The 27,010-nt window shown below is 34.3% G+C and overlaps 2 protein-coding genes across 3 annotated transcripts; one reads left to right on the forward strand and one right to left on the reverse strand.

The window, feature by feature from the left end:
* Positions 1-16,680: 16,680 nt before the first annotated feature.
* LOC145585964 (protein ACTIVITY OF BC1 COMPLEX KINASE 3, chloroplastic-like) lies at positions 16,681-26,930 on the reverse strand. 2 transcript variants are annotated; one of them, XM_081642654.1, is made up of 9 exons: positions 26,791-26,930; positions 26,178-26,598; positions 25,868-26,095; positions 25,322-25,657; positions 24,430-24,985; positions 24,103-24,289; positions 23,651-24,020; positions 23,176-23,327; positions 16,681-17,009 (listed from the first exon to the last, which is right to left on the reverse strand). In XM_081642654.1, the coding sequence occupies exons 2-8, from the start codon at positions 26,568-26,570 to the stop codon at positions 23,199-23,201; spliced, it is 2,199 nt and encodes a 732-aa protein (XP_081498780.1). In that variant the 5' UTR covers positions 26,571-26,598; positions 26,791-26,930; the 3' UTR covers positions 16,681-17,009; positions 23,176-23,198. The 2 variants fall into 2 exon arrangements, with proteins under 2 accessions (XP_081498780.1, XP_081498781.1); XM_081642655.1 differs by having other exon boundaries at positions 26,178-26,616; positions 26,791-26,923.
* LOC145585928 (uncharacterized) lies at positions 19,780-21,544 on the forward strand. Its single transcript, XM_081642629.1, has 3 exons — positions 19,780-19,977; positions 20,457-20,518; positions 21,178-21,544. The coding sequence occupies exons 1-3, from the start codon at positions 19,780-19,782 to the stop codon at positions 21,542-21,544; spliced, it is 627 nt and encodes a 208-aa protein (XP_081498755.1).
* Positions 26,931-27,010: the final 80 nt, after the last annotated feature.

Raw genomic sequence — 27,010 nt, forward strand, 5'->3', positions numbered from 1 at the left:
AACTGAGTGAACCCCTCGAGTAACCCTTGTCCGAACCCCTCAAGTAACCCCTAACTGAGTAACTCGAGTAACCCTTGACTGAATAACTCGAGTGACCTCTAACAAAATAACTCGGGTAACCCCTGCCACACGGTGTGGCCTGCTGCACCAAAAAGTTGTTGTAGTTTTATTATGTATGTAAATATTAGTTCTCATATTTTTCTTTCCCCCGTGGAGATTAAAAAATATGAAATTATCTTGTCTCATCACCTACTAAATTTTATCAAATGATGAATCATCCTTATCACCACACACATATTGCATCTTCCACATCCAAAAATTTGCACGTCTAAAAATCTGAAAAGCCACTGCTTAGTATAATTTATTTTTTTTTCAAAAATTGTAACCTTTAGCTATATATGACCTTAGAAGGATGCGTAGGCTTCCCTTAATTGTTTGATTAATTGTCTTTTTTTTTAATTATTATTATTATTATTATTATATGTAATCATTTGATATTTTTATTGCACATACAAGTATATAATAGTCAAAAAAAAATTTATATGTACACACATATAAGAGAAGTAAAAAAAAAATGCATATTACTCTTACCTATCACTCGTGACGACATATACAAAATATACAGCGCATTTTCTATGAGACTGGCACACCGTGTGGCCGCTTGTAAAAAGAAATAGTAACGCTTATGACACCGACAAGTTAACCCATATTTTACTAACAGATTAGAGTAGCCCCTTATTATACTTATTGAGTAATTATTAAATAATTAACAAATAAAGTATCCCCTACAACACTCACAATGTAACCATTATAACATTTACTAATAAGTAAGCCCTATATTTTCCTCAAAAAAAAAAAAAAAAAAAGTAAGCCCTATATCACTAATTGAGTGACCCATATAACATTAACTGGGTAACCCTATGGTGGCTGCCCACATTGATGAATAACTAACACAATCAAACTTTGCATACATGTCGATGCAATAGTTTGACTTAGTTTTTATGTAATTAAATATCAATAAAAATTATATTCTTTTTAATTATAAAACCTTACATCAATATCTATTTAACAACTTAAAATGATAAAATATGAATTTATTACATTTATCAAAAAAAAAAGTAAAATAAATAAACTACAATCAATGTTGATATTATAGATAGTGAAAAAAAGTCTAACGTGTCAGTTATAATAGAAAGAATGGAGTAAAAATTAGTGTCGAACTCTATATTAAAAATGAGAATTATAGTTTATAAAGAATTATATATCAATCAACTTTTTTACAATTTGTAGATGTTATGCATGAGTGTGTTGTGACTTTAGTTGTCGAATAAATGGTTTGTTTATAGGTTTAGCAAAAGTTTAAAAACTTATTATAATAATTCAGAAATTTCGCGTTTAGGAGTTTTATAACAAAATATTATAGCAAATGAATTATATATAGAATGTATAATTTTTTAAAAAAAAAATTAAGTATGATATACCTAAAATCATATGGTAGAAAATTAGTAAAGTCATTATAATTGTATCACAATTTACATTTATTTTTTTAGAGAAAACACAATCTACATATTTATAAGCTATTTACGATTCACACCATGTGTAATTGTTTAAATATAAGCTAGAAAGCACATTATTATCAAGTTTGATCTTATTAGATTAAAATTGTTATAACTTTTCAATATATCAAATTTGTATAATTTAAATTAATGCACAATTATATATAAAAAATAAAATTAATGGTCAAAATAGTGAATTGGAGATCGTTTAAATGTAACACTTAACAAAGTGGAGGTAGTACTCCGTATTATATTTTTTAAATAAGATATATAATTTATACACATTAGTATATTTGAGTGATAATCCACATTTAATATATAATTAAATATATCTTTTACTAATCCGTAATATAAACTTGACTTAATTATAAAAGATATGGATGGAGGAAGCCAAGGTGAGATCCATGAAGAAACTTGAAAAGGTCATATCCCACAATTATAGTCTCAAGTTGAATTTTTCAGGATAAATAATTGGTTGAATTGAGTTTGATAATATTAGTGAGGATGACAACAGAGCACAATTAGGTTCAACATCATTAGGAATGGTGTTAGTTGCCATAGGAATAATGTGGGGAGGAAAAAAAATTTGGTTGAAGGAATAACCTGCTCTAATATAGTTGTACTTGTGCTAAAATATAATGTACAGAGTACAAAATAACAAAATATACTCTCCTTGAATTAAGCAATCTAAAGTCAAAATAACAAAATATATGCTGAAAATCCATGAAAACCAATCCTAATAATTTAGGAATAACAATTAATAGGCCCTCCTCTAGATCATTGGGCTGCATATAAAATTCATTTCGGGCCAAATCTAATTTAATCCATAACTTCCTCATTATTTATCGGAATTGGGCTTATAATATATCGTTGGAAAGCTCTTTTCGAGCCCAATCCAACTACACTATTTTTGAAACCTTATTATGGACCAAACTAAATTGGACTGTCTATTTTCTTAAATAGAGTATAAAAAGAAATATTTTCAAAAACAGAAAGAAAGATATTTTAATAAAAACAACCACATCACTAGACTTTTCACACTTTCACCTCATTCGATAATCAAGCGACATAAAAAGTATTCATCACTGGGTTTGGTTTTGGGGAGACACATTTGGGTGTCTATAGAAGTCCCCTCTTTGACTAAGTTTGGAGAAACGCAAGTTTTGAAAACGAAAGTCAAAATAGCGATAGCGACGGAGAATGATTCAAAGCGTTCTGCGACCCTAAATCATTCTTGTAACGCCGATACCTGCAAACTAGCATTAGTTTAACACATAAGAGAGTTAAGAAACGCGTATCTTGCACCGTCGAGCACACGTATCCGGAGTAACCGATTTTTGTTTGACAATCTTCCTCAAGCTAGGGGATATCGCCTGAAGACTGCTCCGCTTGTAGCTGCCTTCAATTTCTGCTGTTTTAGTCTTCCACATCTTAGGGAACACCATCGAAGATAACTCCGCTTGTAGCCATCTTCTATTGTTTATGACAACTCTCCACATCCTAGGGAATGTCATCGAAGACCGCCCATCTCGTGCCATCTTCTCAAATCTAGGTGACAACCTCCACAATCTTAGCGAACGTCGTCGAAGACCGCCCATCTCGTGCCATCTTCTTAAATCTAGGTGACAGCTTCCACAATCTTAGCGAAAGCTATCAAATACCACTTCATCTCGAATCGTTCTTTTCTCAAATCAAATAATAACCTCCCCAATCATAGTGAAAGCTATCGAAGGCCGTTTCATCTCGAACTGTCCTTCTCAAATCTAAGCGAGAGACTCTTTTGGAGCCTTCTGTAGAAAGCTTCTTCATCTTGAATCTTCAAATCTTCTTGTCCTTACTTTTAGGAGCAATTGACCTTTCTAGCTTTGGGAAGAACTTTATCTTAAGATTCTTCGATCTTCAAGTCAATCTCTGTAGAAATCTCCATCCTAGGGATCCTTTGTGATTATAATCAATCACTACTCGAATCAGTTTTCAAATTCGCTTAATTAATATGCAATCGATAATTTGATCGTCATCATGCTGATCATCAATCAAGATCGTAATCGGGCCGACTACTAATCAAAGGTGTAAGTTCAAAGTTGTTCATTCGATATGATCGTCATCAGGCCGATCAACCAATCAAAGTCGTGAGACCATCGAAGGCTGGCGCAAAAAAATCAAAGTCGTCGCGCAGCGACAGGTCTGTCATGCCGCGTCAAAGAGTATTGTGATGCGCCAAGGTGTATTGACAGGCTCAAGTCGTAATAACCTAATAAAAAATAATACCTAAATCCACTAACTATGTAGATAGGGAAGAAGGGTCGAACCACAGAGAAACAAGTCAATTTATTCGTAATAAATCTATATAATCTAGATTATCAAGTAACCAATTTGTTATTATAAAGGAGAACTAAACTACTAGGAGTAAACGTGAAAAGGAATAAAAAGTAGGAGGAAAATCAAGGAATAAAAGACCTAGGGCATAGGTTCACCAATAAATAATATTCCAGGGTAAAACATAATAATCAATCATCAATGCATCAATTAATCAGATCATAAAGAGCTTTCGCTACGTATTACAATCATAGAATTAATCTACCGGCATTAAATCTCATCTCTCGAATCTCGACTTAACCTTTTATAAATTAACCTGCCTATTGAAACGAGACCTAAACATCAATTCTCATCTCTCGAATCTCGAATCAATATTGTCAAACTCATGCATAAAAGATCAGGCCTAATCTAGTCACAGAGCATTAAATCAATCAATAGGAAATTAATCAAGCATTGACAATCAACAACAATAAATTAACCCTTCATATTATTTATGGATCCCCATAAACCCTAGAAAGAAAACTACTCAGACATAATTGAACATAAACTAAACAAAGCAATTAAACAAGTCATGATGGAAGAAATAAAATAAATAGCTGAGATTAAAGAAGAAGAAATCGTTACCAAAATCAATGGAACTACAAAGTTGAGCAAGAACAAAGTTGAGAGAATTTTAGAGAGAGAAAATAATCTAAGTAGAGAGAGAAGGTCTAAAAGAGAAGGTAAAAACAAGATTCCGTACTAAAATCGTACTTAAACAACTCTAAAAACAATCCTAATTAAAAACTAAGAATTCGGCAAATCTGAACCCTCAAAAACACGCGCCCGATCGGGCGAAGGGCCGCCTGATCGGGCCCGCCTTTTCCTTCGCAACTCTCCTGGGTAGCCGCGCCCGATCGAGCTAATGCTCACCCGATCGGGCGCGCCTTTCCTGATGCTTCTGACTACGCGCCCGCCCGATCGGGCGTAAGATTGCCCGATCGGGCCTGGTCTCTTCCTCGAGGCTTGGACTTCGATTGGGCTTGATTATTTGGCCCAATCCGGATTTCCTCTTCGAGTTTTGAATACTTGGTCCAAATGCCTCGGTATCACACACCGAGCCCTTAATCACCGGATCTAACCGGTCCTGGGCTTCAAAGATGGTCGTGTCCTCCTAATGTCCGTAGTTGCTCCATGAAAAACCCGGAAAACGCTCCAAAGATGCAATTTCCTACAAAACTCAAGCAAAACTACAAAAACACTAGAAAACACCAATTAGTAATAAAAGTGGCTCTAAAGAGCCAAAAACACTTATGACCAAGGGACGGGGGTAAAATACTATATAAATTGGACACATCATGTATCGTCTTGCTTTGGGGTGCATCCTGCTGCATGGTGCTTTAATCCAAGTCCGAGCTTTTTTGCTCATTCATTTGTGCTCAATCCAATTGCCTGTGATTGTACCTCTATCTATATTCTTGGACTATAAGACTTTGCTCATGTTTGTAATTATCTTAGGGTTGACCTAAGGCTCGGTGTTACTCAACTTAATGTGCAAGTTCACATATGACTTGGCATGACTCAAGGTGATTGACACGTGTGTTAGACTCAACTTGATGTGATATGACATGACATGACATGACTCAATGTGCATGACTCGTGTATGCATGTGCTATGTGCTTGACTCAAAATGCAGAAAAGCAAAAAATTTCCGTCATTTTTGTGGAGGGTACCGACTTTCTCCCGAAAAAGAAAGACGCAAAAAAGAATTGAAGTGAGTGTTTGATGGTGCATGTTGAATGAGTTTAGTCAAATGTATGGATTGATGTTGTTTCTCATGGTGCAAGGATTATAGCATCCTAGACTATCTCAATTGTTGACTCGATGATGAAAGTATTTAGGTAACTTAGGCGCGGAGGCTAAGCACTTCATACTTTGTGATGCAATGATGATTACAACGATGAATGATTTTGATATGACAAGGCGTGCTTCGACGTTGTGTTAAGATTTCATGACAAAAGGTTCCTAAGGGGAGGATTATTTGGACATGTATCTGTGATGTGTGTGAAAGTGACACTAAGTCTAAGCTGCAAAGTCTAAGTGTATGGGAAAAAATATATATATATATATTTTTTTTAGAAGAGTCAAATAGTGGTGACTCTTAGGCTAGGTAAGCTAATGATGTAGGGATCAAGCCCCCAAGTCTAGTTCTAAATGGATAGGAATGAGCATAGGAGATCCCTTGATATGATCATGTATGAATGTAAATATGAATGTGAATGAATGCATTTTTATTACGGTCGCACCCCAATGCGAGGTTGCCTACGTATCCGTTAGGAATCAGGCCGAACGTAGCTCTAGCCGAACCTCGCACAAGTGTGTGTATACCTCAAATAGGTCTTTCAAGGGCTGCAACGTGGTTAGGCTAAAGGTTAGAGAAGAAAGGTGATAAAGGCTCAAGACCCTAGATAAGCCCCCAAGGTGTGCAATCTTGCATTTGAAATCTTTATATTTTTATGCTTGAGGTTTCCTCATTTTTTGAGCTCTTTCTTTTTTATTTTTTACTCTCTCTCTCTTTTTTTGCTTTATCATTTTTTTTATTAGTGTGGGTAATGCCGATCATGCGGTCTATCACTCACTTGGCATTCATGTTTCTCAGGCACGATACCTAGCACTCGACAAGAGACGCAATCTGAGACGTGTTCTTATCAAAGATATATTCATATCAAAGATATTGGAACACTTGCCCTTTTGCACACTTTTATTATTTTTGCTTATTTTAATTTTTTGAAATTACTCAAGCTTTTGTTCTTTGAAAATTGCATAAGTTGCACACCATCCCATCTCAAGGTTAGATAGATGTGGGTCGAAGAAAGAAAGGTCTATCGTTAGACAAGGCTCGAAGTGGTTTATCAAGAAAGAATTGTATATTTGAAGGGTGAAAGGTAATATGATATGGTTACAAGGGGTGCCTCTAATCATAAGTGTAGAGTATTATTGATTGTGAGGGTGACATGGTGTAACACCCTAGAAATTCCTTTCTTTTAAAATACCTGTTTTGCCCTGTTTAAAACTTTAAATAGGAAAAACTAAGACATTACCGCCACCGTGAAAAACGGCTAAGGCAACTATCAAAGACACACAGCGGAAGACTCTCCTTCAAAATATTTAGAACGACTCAACTTAAAAAGTCAACCAACAAAAGTACAGTCAAACCAAAGTAAAACAAAGTTAAACCTACAACTTGGAACCATTATAGGCCCTTAACAAAACCGAACCAAATTAAAACCTTTGCGTTAGTCTCACAAGTAATAATATCATAAAATAATTAAAGCAGATAACATATCATAAACTTATGGAAACTAGCATGATTCGCTATTCACTCAATGACCATCATGAATATGCTTCATCACCTGAGAAGCTTCTCTCTACTTGTTTCCACTACTCTCCATTAAAAATAGGTCATCATAAGGCCAAGGTAAAGACAAGGCCAACAAACACACAAACACACAAACAACAAAGCTGAGTACATAAGTGTAGTTAAACACACTAACATGCTTTTACCTATTGTAGGGAATATTTCAAGCATTACGATAACCCCAAACTTGAACCCCACTGTGATCATACACTAAAGTACGGTGGCGTTCCAAAGGGAAAGACAAAGAGCAAAAAGAGTCGCCAACAAGTTTTAGGAACTTGTAAACCCAAAAGACAATCCAAAAGGACCATCAACTACTCCATAAGGTCTTGAACCAAACAGGGTCCGGGGATGAGGGTACGAATCCAATCTACAAAAGAAAGGACCCGCCCTATAAAATAGGCCTCTACTTTGTTCTGCTCGTATTCATGTGCGCTTTTCGAATAACATACAAACATTATATTAATCCTACCCTGTTTATCTATGTTGGTTGAATATTAATGCACAAATAAGACTATTATTGGCGATCACTTGAGTTAAAATCACATTAGCCTAAACCAAATTAATAATTATCTTATTAAGCGTGATTTCAAGTACAAATTCCCTTTAACAATCATAAAAGGTGTGATCAAGCAATAACAATAAAATAAATCAAGCAACATAATAATAAATCAATAACAATAATGATAATAGCATGATAAGGCATAATAAAGCTCAATAATAATAGCAAGATCCTAGGCATGATACTAACAAGATTAATAAGAAATCCTAGCATGTCACTAAACAATAAAGATCAAAGCTTTAAACCTAACATGGTACTAACATGATATTAGAAAGAGTAAAGGCACCCTAAACATGATACTAGAAAGCATAAAATAACATCCTAACATGATACTAGGAATTAATCAAATCTAAACATGCTTTCTACGTTGAAAGAGAGTAATAAGATTACATACTTTGAAGCCTCGTACCTCTTTCTAATAACAAAATACACAAGTTAGTAACTTCAATGAAAATAATAAAGAATAATTAAAGAATCAAAGAATTAAATTGAAATCAAATTAAATAAAGTTTAGACTAGTTTTGGACCAAACCCTCAGAAATTATCAACCTTGCACGTCTAGGGCGAAGGCAACTTCGAACTTGGATAAGTGTTTCAAGATCTTGTGAATGCGGAATATTGTATGTAAAAAGGTAGTTTAGAAAGAGAGAGAAAAATTAGAATTAAGTAATTCTTGATGAGAGAATAGAGAGAATTGATTGGGAGAATAGATGAGAGTTCATGAGAGTTGATAAAAGTTGAAAGAGAATTGTTTGTTGATGAGAATTGATGAGAGATGATGAATAAAAACGGAGGTTTGAGACCCTATTTATAAGGAAAAAGTCCGGAAAATCATAGAATTTGATAAGGAATAAAACTACACGCTGTCGCTAACCAAACCGACCTTGTCGCCAAAGATTTATCCTGTCGCGAGGCGACAGAGTCTGTCGCGAGGCGACAAGCCTGTCGTTTGGCGACAGAGACAGTTTTTGCGGATTTTGTTTTTATCATATCTTTTGATCTAGAAGTCCAAATAAGTCATATAATATGTCGTTGGAAAGCTCTTGAAGTCTAATTTCTAATTCAATTAGAATCAGATTAAAATCTTTTGTAGATAAAAAGATATGACCGAAATAGTGAAAGGGTGTCAGTTTTGGATAGAGTTTCGTATATCTTTCATATCTTTTTCGTTATAGCTCGGATTTAATATTATAATATATCATTGGAAAGATAATTTCAAGATCTATCCAACCATATAAAATTTGGACAAAAAATATGAGGCACGAAAATAATATCTGACTATCTTTGAACATCTTTAAATCCGAATAGAATTAGGAAAGTTTTAAAAAAGGAAAGTTTATATTCAAATCAAAACTCTATGATCTTATCTTTTCAAAAAAGGGTAATTAAGATTTTTTAAAAACTTATAGAAGATTCTAATCAATCCTAATTAGTTTAGGAATAGGATTAAACCTTTGGACCCTCCTCATGATCATTGGGTCGTAGGTAAAATCCGGTTTGGGCCCATTTTAGTATTTTGGCCATAACTTCCTCATTATTCATCGGAATTGGGCTTATAATATATCGTTGGAAAGGTCTTCTCAAGCCCCATCCAACTACACCATTATTGGACCTTAATTATGGACCAAACTAAACTGGATTGGACGTTTTCATAAAATGGAGTGGGTTTTCGAAAACAGAAAGAAGGATTTTAATAAAAACTAACCGCAACACTTGACTTTTCACACTTTCACCTCATTCGATTATGGTTCGACGTGAAAGGTATTCATCACTGGGTTTGGTTTTGGGGAGACACAAATGGGTGTCTACACCTATCAACACACAACTTACCTTGTTGCACCTGTTTTCAATCACACAACATACAACAAAACTTCTCAACTAAGTAACTAAATATTTTATTTAGTTTTGATTACGCATCGAACGAGTTTCCCCCCTAACCCGCCCCAATAAAGGGTACTAACACGGGAGCTAACCGTGCCAGTATAAAGGAACCAATCGTAAGTGGCGGAATTCCTGCGCATAATAATAAAAGGAAAATACAGCATCCTATACTCCCAGTAGAAGTTATGGTTAAATATAAAACCCCATAACTCCCCCCATATGTTCATACTCAAGGTATATACGTTCTAAGAGTTTTGATGCGTAATCTTTTTCACTTTACGTTATTTACATATTTTTAAACTCGGTGATGACTCTCAAATCATAATCATTCAATCATAATAATTATTCAACCAATTAAACATTCCAATTTAATTCTTGAATAATTAGTGACCACATAATATTTAATGTTGAACCCTTTTTAAATCTACCTCGGTGTCAAAGACACCTTAAACGCATAATGCGCCACAAATCCTATCCCTCGGTACTAAAAACACCTTAAGTGCACTAAGGCACAAACATACAATTTATTCCTCGTGTACATAGACACTTACATAGCTCCTTTCTCATGCTTATAGCATCAATAAAAATTATATGAACCATAATAAAATTCCCTTTTAATATTCTAAACCAAATTAAACATTTAGTTTAATTAAACATGCTTTCTATCATGCCATAAATAAAAGTGTGGTTCATATTCAACATGCCAAACGATTATTTCCAAATAAATGATCCATCACAAATAAAGCATGCTTCATAATTCAGTCACCAATAACAACTAAACCACAATTTCCAATCATAATCTAGCATGATACTACTTGAAATTAATTAATCACATCTAGCATGCCACTATATCATCAAAAATATGCTAAGTACGCGAACGTACCTTGAATACGATCTTAATATCGCCACGACTAATAGAAATCACTCACTTCAAAGTCTCCTACAAATTAAAATCATAATAGAGCATTAAAATCCACTCTACACAAATTTCCAGCAATATATACTCTTATTAAACCACTCATAATTTAATTAAAACAAGTTGGAATTTTATTTAAAACCTTATACTTTAATCCCAATTAATGGGTAATTAAAATTCTTTAAAGAAACTTGATTTTTAGCATACTACCAAAAATTCCAGCAATATATATTAATAAAAACTTGCTGTAATTATGCTTTAAAACCCTTAAATTAAAGGTTTTAACCACCCTAAATTATAATCCTTCAATAATCAATTATTTATGAATCTAGGGTTTCAAAATTGGGGCTTTTTAATTAGAATTAAAATTTGAAAATTATTTTGCACCATACATAATATAAATCATCATAAAATTAACACAAAACCCATAATTTATAATTAGATCTAAGGTTTAAACAAAAATAAAAACAAAATATTAAGTTTTTTTTTTCGTGAATATGGGTGGCCGGACAGCAGGTAGCACCACTGCCGGCTGCTGCCAGCCTGCTGGTGCTGGTGGTGGCCGGCGGCCGACAGTGGTGAACCGAAAAGGGGAAGGGGAAAAAGAAAGAAAAAAAGAGAAAAGAAAATAAAGGAGAAGGGAGAGAAAGTTTACCTTGGGTTTTCTGCACTCTGGGCAAAGTTTAATTTGCCCAAGTGTTGAATATTTATAGTCCTTTCTCTAGAAATGTAACACCCCAATAATTCTCTCTTAAAAACCTGTGAGAAACCTGTATATAACCTGAACAATTTCACGAGAATTACTGGCGTGCTACCGCCACGTGTTCAAACGTTAAGGCTTTCTTAGAAATTAGCAGCGGAAAACCAAAACAGTTTTAAATAAACCTCAAAACAAAGGAAATAAATCAAAATAAGTATTACAAGTTGGAACCATTAAGACCCTTATTTAAAACCCAATAAATGTAGTCAGTGATTAAATTCAGTGTTCAAATAAATTCAAACCCAAAGGAATTAGTGTCAAATAAAATCGAATTAAAATAAATTCAAACTTGCCAAAGAAATAAAATACAAACAACCAACTCTCTACTCAAGATCCCACAACCCTGATGAATGCTGCATGTGTAAGAACCTGTGGTTATTCTGCTCCCCAATATTACAAGTGTAAAAATTGGATCGTCACAGGGTCATTGAAAGGCGAAGGCCATGACCAAAGAAAGACACACACAAAAGCATGCAGTCAGCAAAGCTGAGTACATACAAGCTGCGAAATCAAATTAAGAAAATACCTAACATGCTACGAATAATCAAGTACAAGCATCATTAAATATAGACTCAATTCATGACTCGATTATTAAATTTATTAAGACCTCACTAATTGATATTGACTGACTCATTTAATTAGTTCATTGGATTTGGCAATAAACAAGGTTGTCCAACCTATGTCCCATTTGGAACATCAATAAAGAAAAACCCCATGCCTCCTTTCGGAAACATCAATAAACATCCAACGACCACGGGCGCGACTCCGTGACCGTAGTTAGTATGAGATCTCACCTAACTCCCAGTTTTTTTTTAAAGTTATTTGAAATAAGAGACTCGTAGATCAGACGGCCTCGATAAAAGTACACGGCTAATACCCCATGTACCCCAACCCCTGATTGTCATTACTCTAGATGTGCACCATTCCAGAGTTTTATTGCTCATCCATCTTACACTTTACGTGATTTACAGGTTTATACTTGGTGATGACTCATATACATTTCAATACAAACATCCCAAAACAATTCAATCAAACATGGCAAATTCTCAATTTAGATTCTTGATTTATTAGTGATAAACAACATTTATTAATTATTCCATTACTACCTCGGTGTATAAACACCTTGAGTGCATAAGGCACCCCAAAACCTTAACCTCATCTTACAAGACTTGAGTTTCTCCTTTACTCATCTTGTTTACATAATCATGAATGAGTAATAATTTGATCTTTACACCAATCACATACCTTTGCCTTTAAGCGCACCTTGCATAATTAAAGCACAAATAATACTTGTATTATAAACTAGTGCACATCATTTGAAATTCACAATGTATAACCAGACAATTTAACCCAGTCAATCCTATACATGATATTAAGTTCTCGATTCGTCCTTAAACATGCACCTACAAGCAAGGTTTCGTAACTTGTACGTACCTTGTGTAAACAATCTGGTTGGCCACTTTAAAACTAGAAGTCGCCTTCTACAAAGTCCTCTCCTAAACCAAACAATTAGAAATAAATCAATACCAAAGCAATTAAAATTACAGCAATACTAAACTACTTTAAAACCTCTTAAATCATCAAAATAAAGCCTTTAAATTGTCCCCAAAAATCAAAGTTAATAATATAACATCCCAACTTCAAGTTTATATGTTAGATTTATGAAAATATAGTGTTTTATATCAAATTACAGCAACTTTAAAGTGGGTAAATAAATCTGGAAATTTGTTTTAAGTATATAAAATAACCCCATAAGCATAATTACTTGAAATAGTCATTATATAGCAAGTTAGTGTGTTAAAAACCCAAGAATATATCAATTCAATGCAATTAGAGGCTTCAAAATAAAAGGTACGAAATCTGAAAATTATTTTTAAAGTTAGAATATAAAGTTCAAAGCTTTTTCAATCACAAAATACTCACAATAATTATTTTATAGGCTTAGAAGCATAAAAACATGAAATTAACACTACTTGTTCATAAAAATTGAAACTTTAATAAATCTGAAAATTTATATATGATTAAAAGAATTATACTTTAATGTAATTTAAACATAGTATGATTAGATAGTTGATTAACACGTTATCAAGCCCTAAAACATGAAAAATCAATGCTTTAAACCCTAAAATATACAAAATACATAATCTGAAATTTTATTTAATAAATTAAACATGTCAAAACTCATAAATTTATAATCTTTTAGAATCCAAACATATTATCAAACCATAATAATATAATTTAGAACAAAATTTTAATTAAAGGTTGAAACTTTAAACAATTTTAATTAAGATAATAAAACAATAAAAAAAATAAAGGAAGAGAGGGAGAAGAGGGGCGAACGGCAGCAGCAGCAAGGGGGCTGGTGGCCGGCGGTGCTGCAGGCGGCGGCAGGGTGGCAGCTTCTTCCTCTCTTTTTTTTTTTTTTTTTTTTTTTTTTTTTTTTTTTGTTTTGTCGTGAAATTGGAGGAGGGGAAAGCTTGAGGGGTTTTATTATTAGAGTGGTTTAGTTTCCTAGTTCTAATAAAACTAGGATTGATACTTGGGCTCAAAGTGAGTGGGTTTTTTTTTTTTTTAAAAAAAAATAGGCTTAATGAACAACGGGTTGACTTGTATAATAATTAAAATATAAGTAATGAAATAATTTTTATGAAATAGTTTTATCAACTTTTAAAATAGTAAAATAAATAATCATCTAATAATTTTTTTTTGAAATGGTAGAATAAATCATATAAATAAATAATCATAGTTAAATATTCACATAGATATAAATTTTTGTATTCACATAATTATGAGGGATTACAAGAAACCCTTCTTACCTAAACTTTCTCTTTTTATCTTTCCTAATCCCTTTCCTAATTAAACTTTACTAAAATAAAACTTTCCTACATTAAATTCTAACTTAATAAAATAATTAATTAAATAAAACTTTCCTTTTATAAATTATTTCCAAACTTGCTTAACATAAATAATTAAAATATCATAAATAATTCGTTTCAAATTATTTAAATACCCCACAAAATACTTACTTTAAATAAAATACGTATAAAAATACGGGGTATTACACATGGCATATTGAGGAGTTGAGTGGGTGATGTGGCATATTGAGGAGTTGAGTGGGTGACGTGGCATAATGAGGAGTTGAGTAGATGACGTGACGTAATGATAGGGTCTATGTGACGCATAGACGTTCTAAGAAACGCTTTTTAATATATATTAGTATAGATTTTTTTTTTGTAGGAATATATTAGTATAGAATCATAGATTAGTATAAATGTAACCATTAATGAAATGGATATTTGTAATAACTAAAAAAAACACAAGAAATCATTAGTTGAAAAGAATATTCATAATGATAGCAATATTATACTACTATAAGATGATAATTGTAAGAATCATATGGAAAAAGGGTCACAAAGAAAGCTTTACGATGAAAACATAAAACCACTCTTGAATTATAAAGCAAGTTAGTAACTATAAGATGATAATTGTAAGAATCATATGGAAAAAGGGTCACAAAGTACGCTTTATGATGAAAACATAGAACCACTCTTGAATTATAAAGCAAGTTAGTAACTAAAAGATGATAATTGAACTCGGGTCCATTAGAAAATAAATAAGAAGCCATACCACCTTTGCTATCTAATACTTTTATTTATTTATGCTTCTTAAATATAGTTAATGTATGACACGAGAATTTATTTATTTATTTATTTTTATACAATTTATTTTCTTCAAATAAATCTATAATAAAAGTATTTAAGATTATTATAATACAAGAAAACTATAATGTGAAGTAATGAATATTTAACTAGGGCCGTCTCCGGCAATTCGATGGCCTTGTTCTAATTATAAAAATTGGGCCCTTAAATTTTTAAAGGACTATTTATAAAAGGTTAAAAATATTATTATTATAAAATGACTTTGTTTGGTTTTTCACAACCAGAATCATATTTCTTAATTTTAGGAGCCATAATTAAAAAACAATAATTTATATTTCAAAAATAAAAAAATTATGCATATATATATATATATATATATATATATATATATATATATATATATATATATATATATATATATATATATATATATATATATATATATATATATATATATATATTACCTGCTCTTTAATCAAGTTATCAACCTCTGCACTCCACTACTCCAGATCCACCGAACAAGAACAGTTCGCCAGAATTTTGAGTGCTTCCATTAACGTTTTTTCCACCTTTTGACCGTTGAGTTAACATTGAAAGAAAACTGAAGATTGTAATATTTTGTGGGTATTGCTTGATCTTAAAATTGGTATAAATAAATAAAAATTTGGCCGTTAATATCAATTGAATCGTTATTGATTCTGATAAGAGTATAAATTGCTCTTCAATTTTGCCTAAAAAATAGAGAAAAAATTAGGTGAATTGGAGATAATTAGGCAAATTAGCCATTTAGGAGTGATAATTATTGAGTAAATTTAATTTTGTTTTGGAAATCAAAATGCAAAAGTCAAAGATTGAATTTTGGATAGGAAGATTTTTTGGGTTTTGGTTTGAAAATGGAGGTTTTTACGAGGAAGAAGATGAATAGGTAAAGTAGATTTTTTTTATTTTTTATATAAGTCAGCGATTTTTTTTTTTTTTTTTAAATTGTGGGCCCTTGATTTTTAGGGGCCCTGTTACGTGTGTGAGAAAAAACGGCTTAAAGTCGGGCCTGTATTTAACGTATGGACCCGGAGCATCGTCCGGACTAAACATTAGTTAATACTTCTTCCGTTTTTAAATACTTGCTCTACTTTCATTTCTCGGCCGTTTTTAAATACTTGTTCCATTTGCTTATTTGGAATGTTTTTACAATATTTAATTCATTTCTCTCGCCTAGTGGATCCAACATAAATCATATTTTATTAATTTCATATTCTCTTTCCTTCAATTTTCTCCACTACTTTTGCTTTTTACAATTTTTTTTATTCTTCCACCTAGCCCACTACCTCCATATTTTATTATTTTCTCCTATTTCTCCTAATACTCCGTGCATGGAGAAATGAAGCAAGTATTTAAAAACGGAGAGAGTAGTTAAATACGTGTATTGACAAATATACTCTGCTTCGTATATGTAATTATATTGATAGATGCATTTGCAAAAGTGATTAATTTTTACCAAATTATGAATACATACATTTAATAATAAAATGGAGAGAGTGAGAGATAGCTCAAGTGGTTAGGAGCCTCCCGGTTCCAAGAGATCTTAGGATCGATTCTCACCCCGACTTTGGCCCTCTCTAATCACCAAAAAAAATAATAGAATAATTTTACTTGCTGTCACGATTTTCTTAAGGCGTTGTGCAAGATTTGCTACTTGCATGTATATTCATTGCATATTTCCACATACAGAAGCTTGTAAAATTTAGTGAAGTAAAAAACATTAATCCATATTACCCTAAAATATAGGAGTAAATCGATAAGCATGTACTCCTTTCTTTACCTGCATTGCATGACATCAAATTTACAAATTTACAAGTACCTGTAAATACAAGAGAACACACACACACACCCCTATGCCCAGTCTTCTGCCAATGGTAATCCAGCCTTTACTGCCGCTTACAATGGTTGTGAATTCTTGTAATACTGTTGGAACAAAAGCAGTATCAAACTACCAGCACAAGGTGACTACAATTGTTTTATTAAAAGCAGTGAGGACTAAGGAGAGTATGACCCTTTTCTCTTCACCTGATATTTACCAAACTTGGATAATCTTTTTGCTGAAATTAATTTGTCTTTTGTTAAAAAAGCAGTATCAAACTACCAGGCTACCAGCAGAAGGTGACTACAATTGTTTTATTAAAAGCGGTGAGGACTAAGGAGAGTATGACCCTTTTCTCTTCACCAGATATTTACCAAACTTGGATAATCTTTTTGCTGAAATTAATTTGTCTTTTGTAAAATTAAATCTTTTTTTAGTGAACTATATAAGTATTTTTACCGATTCACCATGTATTTGTTTTTGAAGTTATTGAGAGGTAGAAACTATGCAAAATGATTCACCATGTATTTGTTTTTTGAAGTTATTGAGAGGTAGAAACTATGCAAAATTAGATGGTGCACATGAAAAAAGAAAACTTTTGTTCTTTGGAGTTGACATATATGTTCTTTAGATTTAAACTATATATTCTTTTACTTTATTTACTACGTATTTGCTAATATAACACACGATGTTCCTTAATATTGTAGGAAAATTGCTTCATAACCTACACCTTAAACCCCAAAGTACATACTTTCCAACAAAGCTCAAAGTCTAGGCCTATTTGTCCTTGGTCTCCTTTTGTATATGGGTGACACCCCCTTGGTGTCTTTAAAATAACTCTCAAACAATTATTATAAAAAAAAATCCAATATGTTTTTTTTACTGTTAAATTATGATTATGTTGAGAGTGATTTTGCCATTTAGGGCTTAGGCTTGGTACATGGGTATTCTGATACTTCATTTTGGAACAAAATCATGGATATTTTGCACTACATAGCCAAGTTGAACAGTTAAACTCCGGCCTTGAGTGTCACTTTGTGGCATATACTGTCGGTCACAAGCCCGGATAAAGGAGGAGAGTTGCGGTAGGTTTGTGGCGCCCAGTGTAAAACATAGTCACATCTTATGGACATGAGTCGACATTTAGATATCGTGGGGAAGTTCCCTACTCAGTGACACGCTGCACTTCATAGGCCCGGGTGTAGTGAAAAATATGTAAGGGTTGCTAGATCATCACCCTGAACTCCTGAAGCGACACGCCATCTTGATGCCTGGGGGGTAGTATCAAGTATACAAGGGTTCCCGCATGGCAGACGAATGCGGATAAGGGTAAAGAAGCTAGTCCATGGAAATAGTAAGGGTAGTAGGATGCATTGTGGGACTTGGAATGTTGGCTCTTTGATCAGGAGGTTGGTTGAATTAGTAAAGGTTATGAAAAGGAGGAGAATTGACATAATGTGCCTACAAGAAACTAAGTGGGTTGGACACAAGGCAAAGGAAGGGGTTATAAGATTTGGTGATTGGGTAAGGATAAGGGTAGGAATGGAGTAGGTATCCTCATTAATCAGAAATATATTGATGATGTGGTTGAGGTGTCTAAAAGGAGTGATTGAATTATGAGTGATAAGCTTATGATTAGGGTTGGCAATGGATCTCGATCCGAACCAAATTCGTGGATCCATATTCGTTTTTGGATATGGATCTTCAAATTTTGGACCCGACGGATCCGAGTTGGATCTGACCCGGATCCTATAGAGAAAAACGGATCTGAGTACGGGTCCAACAACAAGACTCGTACCTAGATCCGTTTACCCGCTTTTTATACACGAAGTACTAAATATCTAAAATTTGAAATTGCATATCTTATTATTTCGCTAGCCCAATGGTTCGAAGAGCCCAGACCTAAGTCAAACTAAACATATATTTATGTCTACCACAAATTGCCAAACCCTAACTATTTTCATTCACCAACAATTCTCACTTTTCTTTCTTCCTCTTTCCTCCCATGAAGGATAATCTCTACCTTTCTCTTCTTTCTTTGTTATCGGCTTATCCCTTAAAATACACTCGAGCTGAGAGATAAAAGCTCCTCCGCTTCCCAAAGCGCGCTGCCCTCCTAGGGAGTCTTATCAATTAATCTCCTTCATATAAGCGCTCGATTTGAAATCTGTAATGAAGCATACTCGATAGAATTCTCTATTCATGCGCGTACTCGAGTTGAATTCTTTTTTCATTGAGTTTTTTTGGATTATCTTTTGATTATGTTGCTAATTTGATCGATTGAGATTTTTTTATTAAGATTGTTAATAAAGTTTGAGTTTTATTTGTTCTTGTAAGATTTGATTCTAGTAATGTGTACCAAATTAACAATTTAGAAAGCTTTATTTTTTTTTTTTGTAGAATTGTTGTTGTATCCATTTATTTTCATTGAATGATACAAAATAGTTGAAAATATAAATTTGTTTTCGCTTAAATTATTGATCAAATTAACATGTAAAAGTGATGGAAATAAAAGGGAACCATCAATTTTGATACTTTGATGATCTATAAAGTTGTGAATTTTATATTTTATAATTTTTATTGACCTGTTATATACCCGTTTTGGACCCGAATGGATCATCATTTTTTATACTCGATGGATCCAAATCCAACTTATAAAAACAGATCCGGATCTGGTCCGGACCAGATCCGACCCGTTGCCATCCCTACTTGTGATAGGTGATGAGGTCATAACTATAATAAGTGCTTATGCACCAGAAGTAGGACTGGATGCCTCTATTAGACAAGTATTAGACAAGAATTTTGGGATGACTTCGAAGAATTGGTGCAACAGAGGGTGAGAAAATGGTCATTAGGGGGGATCTTAATAGACATATGGGCATTATGAGGGATGACTTTGAAAGTATTCATGGAGGTTTTGGTTATGGAGATAGGAATGAAGAGAAAAATGATATTTTGGATTTTGCATTGGCATATGACTTGAGTATCATTAACACATGGTTTGAAAAAAGGATCTCTCACCTAGTGACTTACAGGAGTGGGGGCAATGCAAGACAAATTGATTTCTTTATGGTAAGGAACGCTTGGAGGAAGAGTTACGTTGATTGTAAGATATCCCCTGGGAGAGTACAGTAACTCAACATAGACTTGTAGTGCTTGATTTTCTTAGTTTTAAAAAGCATGCCTCAAGAGCGCCCAGGCGCAAGGCGAGGCCCAAGCCAAAACACCTCCGGTTCCCAGGCGTAGCGCACGCACTCCAGTAGGCGCGCGCCTCAAATCGCCTCCACAAAGGCTCAAGGCACAACGCCTCAACCGCCTTATGTTTCAAAGCATGAGAAAAGGGGATCTGGATTAATCTTTGAAAAATAAACGTATTTTTGTTTCAAATTGAAGCTTACCTAGTGTTTAGAGTGATAATTCAAACAAAAGCCCCTTAATAATCGAATGAAATCACTTCACTTTGACCCTCGATTTAAAAACCCTAATTTTCGAAAAACCCTAATTTCCAAGTTGCTTTGCAATTGAATAAATTTATGGGTTTGCTACGGCAGACATCACCGGAGATGACTTCCCGGCGGTTTTCGACAGCATGTATACCGGCGGCCGGCGCCAGGTAAGTTTTCTTTGTTCTGATTTTTTTTTCTTTATCTATTATCTCTTCGATCTCTGTTCTTCTCCACCTACTGACTATAATGTAAAAGAGATTGTATTTTTTCTTTTACTGATAAAGTAACAAAGCCTGCTGCGTCCTTCTGACTTTGTTAATCACGTGACCATCTCCCCTTTTTTTATTTTTTATATTTTACAAAAACAAATTATTTTTATTTGTTTTTTTTTTTAAAGGATTATTTTTATTTGTTTACTATACCTAAAATTGAGGGTTTTTTTTTTTTTTTAAAATAATATTATTAATATAAAAAAAAAAACAGTAACATAAAATAAAATAAATTAATTTTGACATTAATTTAATGTTTTTCATTAATTTTAATGCAAAAAAAGAAGTAAAGTAAAAATATATAAAAAAATAAAAAATTTGCGCCTCGTATCCAAAAGGACTGCGCTTTCGCTTTGCGGCTTACACTTAGGCTCCAGGAACCCTTTGCGCCTCGGTGCGCCTCGCGCTTCTTAAAACTAAGTTGATTTTCGAGGTCCTAGATATGCTAGGACGCAGAGACCACAAGTGGAGCCTAAGATCAAGTGGTGGAAACTTCAAGGGGAGAACCAACAAAAATTTGTAAGAAAGATGGAGGATGTATGAATTTGGTCTGGTAGCACTTATTTAGATGTAGATGCAATGTGGAGTAAAATGGAGCATAGCATAAAGGAAGTGGGGAAAGAAATTCTAGGAATGAAGAAGTGCACCAGGCAATTAAGAACAAACGAGATTGATGAAAGATGTAGGAGAAATGCAGAAGTGATGAAAATTATGAGAAGTATAGAGGATGCGAGAACAAAACTAAACCGAGACCTTTATGCAAGCTTGGATACAAAGGAAGGAGACAAAGACATCTATAGGCTTGCTCGTATTAGAGATCGAAAGACGCGAAATATTGGAAAGGTCAAACGTGTGAAGGATATTGAGGAAAGAGTTCTTGTTGGAGACAAGGAGATTAAGGATAAATGGAGGTCTTACTTTTGATAGTCTATTCATTGGTGATCAAATTCAAGATATTGGTGATACAAGCATAGTTTTAAAAGGGGCACCAAGGCGCAAATGGTCCTTACAGCCTAGGCACAAGGCGAAGGCGCGCGCCTTTTGTATGAATGGCGCATGTATTTATATATTTATTTCAAATTATTTTTTTACTTTGACTGTACTTAATACCAATTAAAAAGATTCATAATAAATTAAATAATGAAATATGTAAAGCTAAGGTAATCTGAATTTGAAAAAATGTCCATCATTCTTCAATAATAACTTAAATCTTAGTTATTTTCCTTGAGGCGCACGAGGCGCGCGCCTAGGTGACTGAGCCTCGCCTAGCTAAAGCCCATTTCCCTGGCGAGCCCGAGGCGCGCTTTTTAAAACCAAGGATACAAGTGTCCCTCATGATATGGTTAATCGCAGCTTCAGAGGATTCAAAAGGGAGAAGTCAAAATGGCATTAAAAAGATGGGAATGAAGAAAGCGGTTGGACCTGATGGCATTCCTATTAAGGTTTGGAGATGCTAGGGAGAAAGAGGAATTGAATGGTTGACAACTTTTTGCAACAAGATTGGAGGATGTAATAAGATGCCTTTTTAGTGGAGGAAAAGTACTTTGATACCTTTGTATAAGAACAAAGGTGATGTCCAAGATTGTGCTAACTATCCAGGGATCAAACTAATGAGTTATACTATGAAACTTTGGGAGCAAGTGATAGAACAAAGGTTAAGAAGAAGACGTGTCGTGATTATATATACTTTCTAAATTTATTTTTGTATTTAATTTTATTTTTAGCCCACTAATGTTTTTATAAATACTGTATTGATTTCTTTTGCTAAAGTTTTCTCAAACCTTTATGTTTTCTACTTCAATTTTTTAACCACTTTTTAAAAAACTTTTTTGAATTTTATTCTTAGTTCACTTTTAAAATTCCCTTAATTTTTCTTAAATGCTCTTTCGTTTACTTACTTAACTTACCTTTTTTCAAACTCTTTAAATGATGATTTTGTTATTTCCTTTTCTTTGTATCGTACGATTCCTTATGATGATTCATGTTAGTTGACCGCAAAGCATTTTGGGACTAAGGTTTGTTGTTGTAGCCAAGTGCCCAAGTTGAACACTTGGACATGTATGGTGTACCCGTGAGAATTTGAGTATCCGGATTTGAGAAGCATAGCTATTGAGTCATTGTGGGGCATTAGTATGGTTTAAATTCAAATGTTAAAATAGAGGGTCAATTCCATATATAGAAGTTTGCAAGTAAAGTAGAAAAAATGTAGAAAGCATTGCAAGTAAAATAGGATGGAGGGAGTAGTAAAAAACGAAAAAACTTGAGAATAAACTAATAAGTCAATCAAATTGATCGAGTCTCAACGAGTCCATGAAAAAATCCATAAAATGACTAGCCTATCTATTTCACTCAGATCTGAAGCCCTTGATTGAAAGGTGAGTTTGGTCATCTAGTATGAACTGAATTATTCTGTGTCAAATTAACCCTTATGTAAGATATATTAGTAGAAAGCACACTAAAAAGCACAGATTATTGAGTGTAAATTACTGTCTATGAATATATCAGATTAATTAAAGTGCTCCAAAAAAAGAAAATTTTAAGTTCTAGCATTTTACCTGCAGTTATATGTTGCTTTCTTCTACACTTGAAGGCTTGTAGTTGAGGTTGGGGCCTGTAAGACTTGCTGCAGAAAACGTGCTGCCAGACGCTGAGCTATACCACCAAGAACACGGCCTCCAAGATCACGTGCTTCGCCTTGTTGAAGTACCTGCAAAAATGAATTTTACAAGTTATCAATGGACCATCATCAAATTCAACAATAACTGCACAGTAACCACAGACACTGACAACAAGACAAGAATAATAGCCAATGATGAATTTTGGTATTCGTTCATAGAGTTCAATGAATAAAGTGCTTATGCATGGATCATATACACTGATTAATCAAGCAGTCCAGACAGCTTAATATGATCCACCCAGTAAAGTAGCCTTCTATTTTTACAGATCAACATTTCCCCAACGCAAATCACATGCATAAAAAATGTAAAAACGTGAAATTAAAAGTTTCGTTGTTAAAGTAATTATTAAGACCTGTAATATAGGTTGCAGGAGGGAAGGTTCAAAGTTATTTGAAGACTGTAGAAGCCCCCAAACCTTTAGCACTTGTCCTCGAAGTTCCAACATACTTTGCTGTTCAGCTTCCTTTGGTAATAAGAAAGGTCCTGTCGAACTACCATTTGTTACTAGAGTCCTCATGAATTCAGGTAGAGAACTGTATGTATCCGTCAAAGAACCCAGAATTACTGCTTCAGTAACTCGCACAGCTTCCTTTATAACTAAAATTCTTAGTTCTTCACCATCCGGCCCCAACAATAGCTTCAGAACAGGTTGTAAAGCGTCTTTTGCAGAAAAATCCCTGTCTTTACGCCCCTGAACAAGTAAATTTTCGAGTCTATTCCACCTGCAGTTAACCACCATAACATAAGAACTTTCATCTTTGGGTTTTCTGCAATCAGTTTCAGCAATGATTAAGACAGAGTAACCTGAATTTCCCATCCTTAAACAGCAACTCAATAAGAGCATCTCGCAGATATGGGTTAGGATCAGTAAGAAGTCTCTTAGCAAAATATGGATAAGATGCAGCCAGAACCTTAAAATTTGGATCTGCATAAAGTGCTAAACCTTCCAGCACAGTAAGCGACCTCAGTATCAATGCATAATATGCTGGAACTGCCACATTAATTAAGAATAACATCAGATGTAGAACAGCTTCAATCTGAAGCAAATATTAAACCCACAAATTATCAGGTTAAGGACCTGCATAGACTCTGTTCCCTTATGGATGTATAATAGTGGAATGAGAAGTTTACCATTGAATGGATATTGATAAAAGACGGCTCCTAGACCATCTACAAGCGTTTTGAAGTTTAGTTCACTAACAGTTGAACTGAGTGCATCATCAAAGAAATCCCGAAGTACAGGCACAATTGGAGAAACATCCACATCAGGGGATAAAAAATTCAGAGCATAATAATCTTGAGCCATGGCTTCATAATCACGATTAACCATGTGGACAACATGACCAATAATTGCAAACCTTGCTTGTTCTGGGGTTTCACTCATCATTCCAAAGTCGATGAATGCCAGCTTTCCCTCAGGAGTTGCCAGAAGATTGCCAGGATGTGGATCTGCATGAAAGTATCCGTACTCAAGTAATTGTCTAAGGCTACACTGGATACCAATGGTAACAAGATCCAACACCTTCAGCCCTTGTCTCTCAATTGTGATTTGTTCATTTAACTTGACTCCATCAACCCACTCCATTGTTAAAACTTTGGCACTGGTGTAATCCCAGAAGATATCAGGAACAAAAACATCTTCCTTGTCAGCGTATAATTTCTTAAATCTTCTCGCATTCTTACCCTCCTGCAAATACCTGTCAAAATTAACATCCAAACCCAAAGAAAGTATCATAAAAAGAAAACATGGGATGAATTTCAAGTTCCAAAACTTTCAAAACGAGCAGTTTGATCAGAACAGCTTTACTGAAGGGAAAATTATAGCTTCCAAATTTACCACAGAATTGGCAATTATTGCTATAAACACTTGGGCATCAGATAATGCAAAGGCCTCTCTGACATCCGCAAGGAAGCTGCTCTCTTTGACATGGCTAATCCAGATCAAGGGTGGGTGACTGTTGTTACCTCACAGAGTATCCTGTTAATAAAATGACAAAATAAATATTGAAGAGGGAGTCCTTGCCTGTACATAGTTAAGCTCTTGATAAACTCTTCTTGCAAATTCATCAACTAGGGCAACAACATCACTTGTGACAAAGTCAACATATTTATTTATAAAAAGGGCCAGTCCTCTTATCAGGTAGAAGTCAACCCCTATGGCCTCTTCAATACCAGGCCTCTGTACCTTGACAGCAACCGTCTGACCAGAATACTTCAATTGAGCTTTATAAACCTGACCCAAACTAGCAGCTGCAATCGGATATGGAGATATAGATGAGTATATGTCCTCAAGTGGAAACTCCAGCTCCTTCTCAATGCATGAGAATGCCTCCGCATTCGGGAACGTAGGCAAAGCATCCTAATCAATCACACACAATCATAAGAATTCCCTACTTGACATGAGACCTAGACAAGAGAAAAAGTAGAGCTAATATAAATTCAGAATACATTTGAGTAGGCACTTGTTATTTGGTTACCCCTGATGTAAGGCAATTTCTGGTAATATAACCCTTTGAAGTTAAGAGGAGTAAGTAATTAGCAAGTAGTTATAAGAAAATGGAGAGTGAACCTGTAGCTGAGAGAGTTCCTCAAGGTACTCAGGTGGGCATAAGTCAGGCCTTGTGGATAAACCCTGGCCAATTTTGACGAAAGTAGGGCCGAGAGCGGTAAAAATCTTGCGGAGCTGAACAGCTCTTAAGGATATGTTTTGATTGAGCTGACCATTCCATTTATCAAGCAAGAGCTTGAAAGCAAAGGAACCCAAACCGAACAAAATATCAGAGGTCCTACGGAAGACCTAGAAAATATATATGGGGTGGGATGAGTTAGTCCTCAAATAATCATAATCGGAAGAAAAATAAATAATGAATGGAAGCAACCTTGATAGGGCGTGAGCCATATTTAGTAGCAATCATCTGAGGAGTGTAGACAGAAGCGGCGGCTGCTCTGGACATGGCCCTTGCCTCAGCTTGCATATCATCAGCAAGATTCTTCTTCCTCCTGTCAGATTGTGATAGTGATAGTGCTGCATCATTGGTTTTGGTAATGCTCCTACTATTACTATTACTATTGCTATTACGATTAGTATTAGGCCCCCCTTGAGAAGGAAAAGTACGGGCATCTGCCTCCACCAAGGCCGAAAGTGTTAATGGTCTAGACTTACGCCTCCGTCTGTGACTGTGACTTATGCTAGGAATGTTGATGAGTGATACTCCATTTTGATAACTGGAACTCAAGGGATGATGAGACAAGGACAACATCCCCGATGTCATGGATGGGACAATTATATACTTGTGATTCCTGTCATCAATGGAAAACCTAGATATCACTGTATTAATTTTTAAAAACTTCCACCATCATGAATTCATTCATACTGAATTCATACTTCCAAATTACAGCTTAAAGTCAACAAATAATTATAGATAATCCAATAATTGAAATCAAATTGGTTATTAAAATAACAGATTAGAAAGAAGAGGTAAACTAACTAACCTCGGTTAGGAAATCGGAAAGCCGGCTGATGGAGGAGACCGGAGTAGGATGTGAGGTTACGAGACAAACTCTGATATAGCCATCCAACCAACCATTCATCCGGTTATTGATTACAAATAAGACACGTGGCCGGTTAATCTCTGTTTTATATTAATAATAATAAATCTCAAATGAGTGTAAGCATTTGTGTCCGCAAAGCTGGGTTGCCTTGGTGGAACGT

This window comes from Chenopodium album, chromosome 16 (genome assembly GCF_948465745.1).
Source record: "Chenopodium album chromosome 16, dcCheAlbu1.1, whole genome shotgun sequence".
Lineage (NCBI taxonomy): Eukaryota > Viridiplantae > Streptophyta > Magnoliopsida > Caryophyllales > Amaranthaceae > Chenopodium > Chenopodium album.

Excerpts from the sequence above, each read along its gene's own strand:
- LOC145585928 (XM_081642629.1), top strand. The coding sequence starts at position 19,780 with ATGGGCATTATGAGGGATGACTTTGAAAGTATTCATGGAGGTTTTGGT. Across the intron at positions 19,978-20,456 it reads GACAAATTGATTTCTTTATG|ACATCACCGGAGATGACTTC; the intron begins GTAAGGAACGCT and ends TTGCTACGGCAG. Across the intron at positions 20,519-21,177 it reads ATACCGGCGGCCGGCGCCAG|CACTTATTTAGATGTAGATG; the intron begins GTAAGTTTTCTT and ends TTGGTCTGGTAG.
- LOC145585964 (XM_081642654.1), bottom strand. The coding sequence starts at position 26,570 with ATGACATCGGGGATGTTGTCCTTGTCTCATCATCCCTTGAGTTCCAGT. Across the intron at positions 25,658-25,867 it reads AGGAACTCTCTCAGCTACAG|GATGCTTTGCCTACGTTCCC; the intron begins GTTCACTCTCCA and ends GTGATTGATTAG. Across the intron at positions 24,290-24,429 it reads TTATCAATATCCATTCAATG|TTCCAGCATATTATGCATTG; the intron begins GTAAACTTCTCA and ends TTAATGTGGCAG.